The sequence below is a fragment of the Epinephelus fuscoguttatus genome, linkage group LG12 (genome assembly GCF_011397635.1).
Source record: "Epinephelus fuscoguttatus linkage group LG12, E.fuscoguttatus.final_Chr_v1".
Lineage (NCBI taxonomy): Eukaryota > Metazoa > Chordata > Actinopteri > Perciformes > Serranidae > Epinephelus > Epinephelus fuscoguttatus.
In genome coordinates, this window is record NC_064763.1 from 40,242,183 (window position 1) to 40,252,576 (window position 10,394).

At 41.1% G+C, this 10,394-nt stretch overlaps 1 protein-coding gene across 1 annotated transcript in view; it reads left to right on the forward strand.

Annotated features, from left to right (window-relative positions):
• The window catches only part of grk6 (G protein-coupled receptor kinase 6), an 84,317-nt gene extending 76,521 nt beyond the window's left edge, over positions 1–7,796 (forward strand). Inside the window, exon 16 of the mRNA XM_049591370.1 lies at positions 1,316–7,796. Coding sequence (XP_049447327.1) covers positions 1,316–1,366 — 51 coding nt within the window. The 3' untranslated portion in view covers positions 1,367–7,796. The remainder of the gene's footprint in view (positions 1–1,315) is intronic.
• Positions 7,797–10,394: the final 2,598 nt, after the last annotated feature.

Sequence of the window (10,394 nt, forward strand, 5' to 3'; positions counted from 1 at the left end):
AACGAGGCAGAGAAAAGAGAAGGAGTGTCATTTTATTTTTTCTTATAAAGGTAACAACACTTTTTGTGGAAAAAACCTACATCAGACACAAATCATTATTCCACATACAGTATTTACGGTCTTAAAACATATGCATCATTTCAGCAGACCAACTTCAGCAAGGTGTTTGACGTAACAGCGCCGAGTATATGAAGATTGTGATCTGACAGAAGACACATACAAACAATATTTTTTCACAGACAAAAAAAAACATAACTTAAAGCCGCTACAAGGAACTTTTAACTGGATATGCAAAAGTCTCTGGTTTCTGCTGATGTCTGTGCGTGACCTACAACAGCAAATGAGACCATCGGTGTGAAGATAAGCTATTTCTATATAGTGTATATCCATACCTTTAGGAAACTGTCTCCGGGTCCGCCCCAGGTCGCTTCCAGGACGAAACGATTTACGGCACTCAGACGGCACACGTCATCTTACCTAGCTGCTTACATTTATAGTGACTCTTATAAATAGTCGCTATTCCTCCTCCTCGACCCGACGTCCGCGGGGAGTTAAAATAGCAGCAATCATCGGGTAAAAGTTCTGTGAAAGCACTGGACTCACCAACAGTCAGCCACGTCTCAGTAACACAGAGAAAATCCAAACCTCAGGAAGTCAGGAAATCCTTCAGGATAAACGTTTTGTTCGCTAGCGATCTAGCATTTACCAGCCCAATCCTGGCAGGAGCCGGCAGGTCCACGGCGTTAGCTGTCCGGGGAGCCACACACAGAGGCCGCAGGTTGCGCAGATTCACCCCGCGCCAGCGGGGACGAAGAGAGCAGGGGCCGCGGGGCTGGAACACCTCATCTGGGCCGACGACAGGTACCAGCCAGGCGTCGACAGGGTCCAGCGAGTGCCGAGAAATAAAGAGGCAAGGCAGTGCTCCATACTCAGTCCAAGAAGCCGTGGAAGTGCTCACCAAACAGGCCTTCAGCCTTACCAGCCAATGGCTGCGTTTACCCCAGCGGCGGTGGCGCTTACGCCACAGAGGTGGAGCTCCGATAGGAGCGGGGGCAAAGTTTTCCCGTCTTGTTGTTTCATTCATCCCCAAAACAAACACATACGCGAGCCAGGTAAGCGTCTTTACGACAATACGCGCTAGAGCTCATGGGAAATGTAGGCTTCATTCCGGCAAAACACTACGGCTTTTGTCCACAGGGTCGCCAAAATCAACTCAAAATGAAAGTTCCTTGTAGGGGCTTTAAGTAGAAGATGAGAAGCCGTTCGGTTCAGATACGTCTCAAAGTGACTCTGTGCTCTCTGCCTCCCTCTGCAGGAATGCTGTGGTAACTGCAGTGACAGTGATGAGGAACCCACCAGGCTGTGACACACACACACACACACACACACACACACACACACACACACACACGATCTCATTTGTTTACAACTTTTGCACATTTGTATTTTTAAGATAGTACTATCTCTAAATGTCAGAATGTATATTTTCAGCATAGCCATAATGTTTTAATGTTATTTAAAAAGTTGTGAAATGTCGTCTGTCGACACGTTCCAAACGAGGAGACGGAACTTACAGAAGATGAACATTTGTTTCTTTCATTTGCTTTTGTTTATTTTGTTTTGTTTGTTTTTTTTGTCATTTTGCTTTCACACACATCCACTTAACACACGTCCATGTAACTGATGTGGGAGCTGCTGCCGACCGCTGAGCAGCTCCACTGGAACAATCACCTGCTGTAAAAGTGCCTTGCTGGAGGACACTGTGACAGTGGTTACTAAGGGAGGACTGAACATTCCTCGATCTCTTTACTTTTCCCCTACTTTGTCCAGGGAATCAAACCAGTGACTTTCAGCTCATGAACTGTGACCACTTTTCCTCTCTTGCTCTATATTCTGCTGTGACCAACCTCTTTCTTTTAAAAGTGTGATTTTAATTTTGCTGTAGGACATTATGGTTTTAAAGGGTGATGCCAGAACCATGAAGTTGTCTACATCTGCAGATTTTATTAATAGTATTATTATTTTTGTTTAATTTTTGGATTATGGATTTCTTGAGACAATCGACTCGTTGTGTCAGTGCGGCTCCAGTTACTCTTGTCAGCTCTGTAAAGATTGTGTTATTTTAGATTAAACTGTTGTGTGGTCACATTTTACGGATACTTTACTGTCAGATTATGCTGACAGTTATAAGTTGCTTTTACTAACATGCTTGTGGCTTTTCGTCAGCTCCAAAAACTTTACCATGATAAAAAAAACAAAAAACAAAAAAACAAACAAACAAAAAAAAAACATCCCATTTCTGGTCCGCAGTAAACAGCTCACACATTATGTTAACGCCGCAGTTCTTTAACTGGAATAGACCAAATCACAATGTTTGTTGACGATAACCCCAGTGTCAGGCACATAAAGTCAAACACCGCTTAGCAAACGCTGCCTCACTTGGTTAGTTTTTAGCCACTTAAGAGAAGATCCAACTAAAAAATTCAATATCAGTTGAAGTATACGGTATGTTAAGAATACTTTCACCACTTTATGTTACATCATACAGCCCTTTCTGACGGGGAACTGAAGCTGTTATCTCAAAGCCACCAGACACCATTCATAAAAACAGTCATTTTAGAACAAGGAAGTTTCTGCTCCACTGCTTCCTCTATCAGTAGTTAGTGTGCAAGGTAAAGCAGTGAAAATATTCCAAATATAGAGTGCACTTAATGTTGATTTTTTTTTTCCTGGTGGGTCTTTTGAGGTGGCTAAATTATGTTTTGCTGGGGCTCCTGTCCACAGTGTGCTTGCTTAGCTGGTAGACTTGGTTAATCAAAGATGACAGCAAAGCAGCAAAGTACATAAAATTAGCACAGCAGAAATGTCATAGAGGTCGGACCACTTGGTTTGAATATGTATCTTTAAGTGTTACAGTTATGGCTGAATATCTACTCTATTCAAAACAATACAGTGGCCTCCACAGAAGCGTTTGTGTGACATCACAGTGATTCGGTCCATAAAAGCGGTTCTAGTACTCCGAACCAGCAGCCTGCAACACACACACACACACACACACACACACACACACTTGGCAAAAATATGACAATATTTGTCTTAAAGGGCCGGTGTGTAAAATGGGTTGAAAACATTGACATGTAGCGTTTAGATTCTAGATTGCAGCGCTCACTCGCTTGCCTGTGCTCACCCCTCCCGTCGGCTGAATTGCTTCTTATTTTATTAATCAGTCTACAAAACAACGCGTTTCGCCCATGGCTTCATCAGGTTTGTTACACAGTCAACAGCACAGGTGATTTGAAATAGGCTGCAGCTGTACTGAATCCAATCAGCAGGGTACACAGGAGTAACGTTACTGCTATCCTATTGTCTGTTATGCCTTTGACATAAGACTAAAATTTTCACAAGTGTTTTACAGTAATTGCTCTACCTGGAGATGATGTAACGTTACAAACTCTCCTCCTCACTCCCTACTTGTCGAGTCCGACACGTAACGCTATTATACTACGTGCTGACAAATAGTAGCATTTATTTTAGTAGTTTACCTGTCCAATAGGAAACATGCCACTTCAGCATCGGATTGAAGCCCTTTGTCCTTCATGAACCCCCTCCATCGCTGAAAAACATCACAGGTGTTTATTCTTTGCCGCCGCTTGTCCCGTTTTCTTTGCCCCTCTTTGCGTCTTCTTTTCCTCGCAGATGACGGTTCGGGTTCATTCTCTCCTGTTGCGTGGTAAGTGTGGTCCATTCGCAAACTTTATAACTAAAAAAACTTTTCGCTACTCTCTATCGACGAACTACTAACACTCTCTGCTGTTTCCTCCTCCTTCTTCCTTCCTTCCGCTGTCTTCGTTGGTTCATTTATACACGTGAAACGCGTTCTCTGGCTGGCTGGATTGTCCGCTCAGTCTGCCGTACATACATGGCGGCGCAAGATGGAAACCTCTCTAAAGCAAGGCCCTTGCTATATATATATAAAAGCATAATTATAGGGCTACGAAAACCAAATGAATTTTATTTTATAGCGATTATACACTTGTATAAACATATTAATGGGTAAAATATTCAGATTCAGATTTGACAATAAACCATGCCAAATATTACACACTGGCCCTTTAAATGGTCCCTATGTCCAAACAAATTCTTCGAAAGGTTTCTAAAAAACGATCAAGAAGTCAAAGTTATGAGACAGTTTCTTGAGTGTAGTTAGTTTTGTTAAGTAAAAAAGCAGTTTTTGATGATTTTTTTCTGAGGAATTTTATTGAAAGAACTGCTTCATTTAAACTCAAAGAACCATCCATTCATTTTTTTCAGTATTGTTGGAAGCTTTATGCTTTATTCCGTCTATATATTTTCTGTAGCATTTCAAGTCTTTGCGTGTTCAGTTGACCTGCAAAACTTGTGACTGAAATCCCTCAAGTGTCAGAGCATTTAGTGGCAACTTGTGGTTATATACGTTTACTTATTACAGTTTGTAAGTGAATCACACAGGTTTGTTTTACCACTTGTCTCTCAGGGTTTCTTTAGGATTTATTCCTTTTTGCGATTTTATCCCCTGCCCTTCCTCGTCTTTTTTTTTTTTGTTTCCACTTTACTTCATACGTGTGGCAGTAACAATGCAAGAATAAAAGTCCAAAGTTTTGCCCGTCCAGATTTGTCACATGCCGCATCCTGAGCTGATCACATGACTAAAGTCACACTGAAGCGACGACAAGAGTAACTGAAGCTTTTGGGTCAAATCCTGAGACTGAAGCAGGTGTGTTCATCACCGCAGTGAAATGCCTCAGCTGGTACTGTTGCAGTCAACAGCTTCCTCAAAGAATATGGCCTCTGAGTTTAAGCTATTAAAATGAAATACCTCTGAATGTACAAACGGCTGTCATGTTATTTCTGACATCTGAGAAGACCAGACACCAAGTTTTTTTCCTTCTGTTAAATATGATATTGAATCACACAAACATGAATTCCTAAATGTGTGGGATTCACCTTTGGTTGTTCTACATGTCCGTCCTCTCTGTGTCCTCCAAAATGAACCAAAATTGAAGTTCAGGCTTCATTTATCAAAGCTGAAGCAAACAGTGAGGTTGTATTATGAGTTATAAATGATGGCAAACATCATTTTAAAGGGTCACTTCACCCAATTTATAAAGAAACAACATGTTTTCCCAGTTGCCTCAAGTGGTGTCCAGCCATGCAGATAGTTTTTTTATTAGCTCAGGTTTTGAAATATAGACAAGTGTGACAACTGTTCTTCCTCTGTTTTTTTTATCCTGGATCTTATTTAAGTGTGAACATGTGATAGCTCAGTATTCCAGCATACATTTTTATCGACCAAAAGGACTCTCAAAACTCGCCAAATGAAACCAGAACTGTTTGCCTGGCTGGATGCTGCTACATGGCAGATGAGAAAAGTACAATTTGGTGTAATTTGAGTGAACTTACCCTTTAATAAAGTCCAGGGCCGCAACGTACGATTGTTTTCATCTGCTGATTATTTCCAATTGTAATGGCGTATAAATGAAATTATAATTTTTCACAGCCAAAATAGTCCAGAATCTAAAAATAGATAGTATACTTACTTGTGTGATAAAGAAAAGCGTCAAATAGTTGCCAATTAACTTTCTGTCGATCAACCTATCAAGATTTTGTTACGGCTCTAATACTGTGTGTTGAAAAACAGGTTAAAGGGAAATTTCGGTTTATTTCAACCTGTCTCCTATGGTCCTAAATTTGTTTCAAGTGACTAGTGACATAAAAATAATAGTTAGCATGTTAGCCGTTAGCCTAGATACAGCCGGGGCGCATAGTAGCGTCAGACCTGTTAAAACGTAAGTGAACGGGCAACCTTCAAGTGCAAAGTTAGTCCACTAAACAAGCTTTTTTTCCACAAAGACCGCCTCATATCGTTAGGATAAATGTCAGAGAACATATAGAAAACCACATGTAAACGTGTTGTCTTACCTTACCAGTGTGCTGCCATGTTTGTTTACCATTTAGCTCTGCTTTCCAAAGCACAGCCAAAATATCGCGAGAACAAGCAGCGATCTCATACCGTGCCTGAAATCTCGCGAGAACAAGCAGCAACAGCTGGAAGGCAGAACCGGACAGTAGCCTGAAAAGTTCATTCATTTATTTTATGAAAGATTTATAGAACAATGGCTGACTTTTTGCCAGACTTCGACTTTGTGGAGGAGGAATTTGATTTTGCAGAGTTTGATGGCCGCCCTTATTTATTTGAGCCAGAATACACTGACGAAGAGCTTCGTGAAATTGAAGAACGGAGGAGGAGAGAGAGAGGCGCAACAGGTAGAGGACGAGAGAGGAGGAATGGCTGCTGCAAGGCTGCGTAGCTCTGGAGATTGGTGGTGTACCTGTGAATGCTGTGCCCCAGTGCCCACAGAAGAGGAATGCCTCTGTTGCAAGGAATGGGACCGGTTGCAGCCTTATTTTCAAGGTCTGGATGTGACCGAGGACGAGACACCTCCACCTGGAGTAGTATCCAGCTGGGCTTTATCTAGAGCTCGCCAGATATATTTCGGCCGCGCTTTGGAAAGCAGAGGTAGATGGTAAACAAACATGGCAGCACACCGGTAAGGTAAGACAACACGTTTACATGTCGTTTTCTACATGTTCTCTGACATTTATCCTAACGATATGAGGCGGTCTTTGTGGAAAAAAAGCTTGTTTAGTGGACTAACTTTGCACTTGAAGGTTGCCCGTTCACTTACGTTTTAACAGGTCTGACGCTACTATGCGCCCCGGCTGTATCTAGGCTAACGGCTAACATGCTAACTATTATTTTTATGTCACTAGTCACTTGAAACAAATTTAGGACGATAGGAGACAGGTTGAAATAAACCGAAATTTCCCTTTAAGTAAATCCACCATCTGTCTCATTTTTATGAATTTTGGTGACAAAATGGGTCTTTTGATGAGCGTGTGAGGAGACTATGTTCAAGTTTCTTTGTATTAATCAGACTGAAAACCTCCTGCTGTCTGCCTTTTGTTTAGCCACAAAGCTCTTGATGAGTTTTTTTTCTTTATTGAAGCACTTAACCAGTTAGTTAAAACCAGTTGTCCATAGAAGATCAAAGATGACAATGTCCTTCCCATCCAAGGTGCCTTTTGGTGTTTGAAGGTACTCCTCCAGCCTGTAGTCGCCTCTTTTTATACATGCTGTATGTGTCTGTACATGTGAAGCCTGCTGCTGCGTCAGCGCCAGTTCATTTCCTGTCTGTGGTACCTCGCGTGTTCGTCCTCAGAACCATCACTCTGGAGTCTCTTTGTGGAAACGAGGATGATGAGACTGAAAGAATCCCTGCACTTACTGTACAGACTGCCGTCGACTCTGCCCTCCCTGACCTCTGAACTCTGGAGTCTGCAGTGATTTTATAAAAGACTGAGAGGTCAAAGGGGAACGTTGGGAGTCAGAAGAGCTTGATAACATCCTCCATGGACGTTTAAATCAGGACTCAACTGCTGTGCTGTGTCACTCTGCTGTCAGATAACCTCTGTCCTTTATGTTTCCTTTGTGTTAAGGATGCACTGTAATCTGCCTTAAAGGATAATTCCACTTTATTACAACTTGGGTCTTATTTTTGTAGTTTTGTTCATCATTCTTATCAGTAACATTAACATTGTATTTACAAAGTCCATTGCTATACTAAATGATATATTTATCATGCCATGTGTTTTAATCAAGATGAGGGAGGCTGTGGCTGCCTCTGAACGAGGAGCTAGTGATAATATTGTCAAATAAGCCTAAAATGTTTTTGTATAAACGCTCCAAATGTTTCCAACCTGTCTGACTGTCTGACTTCTTTTCATGAATGTTATCGTGTTCCCAGATCTCAGCTGTTAATGTGGTGAGTTCAACTTTATTTTTACTGATAGAAATGATGGACAAATTGTGACAAGTCAAAAACATTTGAGGTGAAAACTGTTCAAATAGGTATAAATTAGAATAGAAACAGATGTACTTACCTTCTAGGACTAAAATCTTGGTTCATGTGTGTCTTAAATTTAAGGAAAAAGACAAATGATCTTGAATCTCTGTAACAGACATTATGTTTTCATCTGCCTATATATATCTTGTTTTGCTAGAAATGATCCAAACTGATCATACAGCTCTGCTTCACTGTCACCTGATAACTTGAATATCAGTTAAATCAAGAGAAAAAGTTGTGCTGGAGCAACTTGTCGGGTACAAATCCTATTTTATTTAATTGTTGTTGTTTTTTAGTTTAGCAATAATGTTTTATAGATTTAAAATTAATGTCAACTGCTGAGAGCTTAGAGCTGTGTGTGTGTGTGTTTGTATCATGTTTTTCTGTTTTTTTCTGAGCCGGGCTTGTAAATGCTGTAAGAGCAAAGGCCTCTGTTTTGTACCATAAACCAACTTATGTGTATGTATATGTGTGTGTGTAGTTTTGTATTTCTGTCTTTGTGGGGACCAAGACTTGCGATGTGTTTATGGCCCAGGAAAGTTCAATCAATATTTGTGAATGTGAGCTACTCTCTCTCAAAGCCAGAAACCAGAGAATGAAGTCCTAAACTTGTGATGTCATAGGGTATAAAGTTTGGAGCTGCTTCACTGACAAAGAATGGGAGACTGATTTTGTGGACCGAAAGAATGTTTGCTTTCTTCTTTATTCCCAAATGAGCTGAACTCTATTGCAGTGTTCTCAGCTCTAAAACAGAAAGTGCACCCATATACTCAGATCAGTCCCTTGGGTGCTCTCAGTGTCATCTAATACATCTTTTCCAATTCATTGTCTATGGAGCAGCTCCAGACTTTGACATCACAGATGTGAGTTTTAGCGCTCTAGTTTTGGGATTGGGGGAGAGTTGTTTAATAGTACTTTCTGGCTGTTCCAGACCAAGGGAATAACATATGAATTTTGAAAATGGGCGCAGTTCCCCTTTAAGACGTGGGAAGTGAGGACATATGAGGACAGTTTGTCTGGTCCCAATTTTGTCAAAGGGCTGCTTGAAGGTTACGAGTTTGTTTTAGGGTTGCAAACAGACTCAAGGGAAATTTGTCCGCCTGTTTTTCATAATTATAGCTGGTCATAATCACATTTACTTAACAATTCTGTTGAATCCTGAAAATCAGACTGAATTGCCGTTACCTTTCACCTCATTAATTAAGCCTGACACTGTGTCCATGTTAGTGAAATCATGAGATAACTTGCAGCTGTGGTAGTGGTTGATTACCTTTTGTAGCAAACCACACTGCAGTTGTGCAGCAGTAGGTCAGCCATAGAGCTCTATAACAACCACCCAACATGTACCTCAGTGGGTGCATTAAAAGATTGTGGAGTGCATCTCAAAAATTAGAGTAACAGAAATTCTTCATACATTCAATTATTATCCATAACTGTATCCTGTTCAAGGTCATGGGGTGGCTGTAGCCTATCCCAGTTGAGGTTGGGTGAGAGGGGTGGTACACCCTGAAGTTGCCACACCATCACAAGGCTAATACATAAAGCCTGTTAGACCTGGTGTTAACATGTGTTTTGGTGATCTGATCACAAGTTAAGAGTACTAAATACAAGTCTAAATAACCACCAAGATGCATTGTGAACCAATTACTCAAAATACTTGCGGAGATGTCTGGGACGTATTTGAAAACATCTTTTGTAGTATTAACATTAATGCATCTTGATGCCTCCCCAACAAGGACTATATCATCAGTGCAGGACGTGGTGGTTGTTTTGATGACAGTGCGCTAATACTCTATAACTTACCCATTTTATGTTGAATTGGACAGTGTTGTGTGACCATTCGTCGTTTTGCCCTGTGGAAGGAGACGTGTTGAATTCTGCTGACAGCTATATCTCCAGCTGTCCTGTCACAACCACTAACGTATCTAGCAAGCATGCTAAAGAGCAGCTAGCAAAAGCATGGATGTAATAACTGTGTAGGGCGGTAACGAAATCTGAACACAAGTGGTCTGCTGGAGACGCATGATAGACACAGCTGTGAACTGCAACGTGTCTTGGCTGTTCACATGTATTCGCATAACTGCAAAATAAATGCATGTTAATACCAGCCATTAACAGGCTTACTTGAGAGTAAAATGGCTCCAGCCGGCCAGTGGGTTTGAACCAGGCATTCTGGCAACAGCCCCAACAACTGCACCAGTGTGCCACCAGAACAGAAACTATGATTTGGTATAAGACAAACACAGTTTTACATTGTTCAGGAGGAAGTTAAACACAAGTATAGAAATACAGATTGGAGTTAGGCTGATCTTTAGTATTTTTACTCTCACAGTAACCAATACAATACAAACTATGACAAGTCAGGACCACAGGAGACAGCTGCAATCAACCTGAGGCAGGTTCAATATCTTAATACTACAAAATTTTTTTACATGAAACAAATGCATCGTC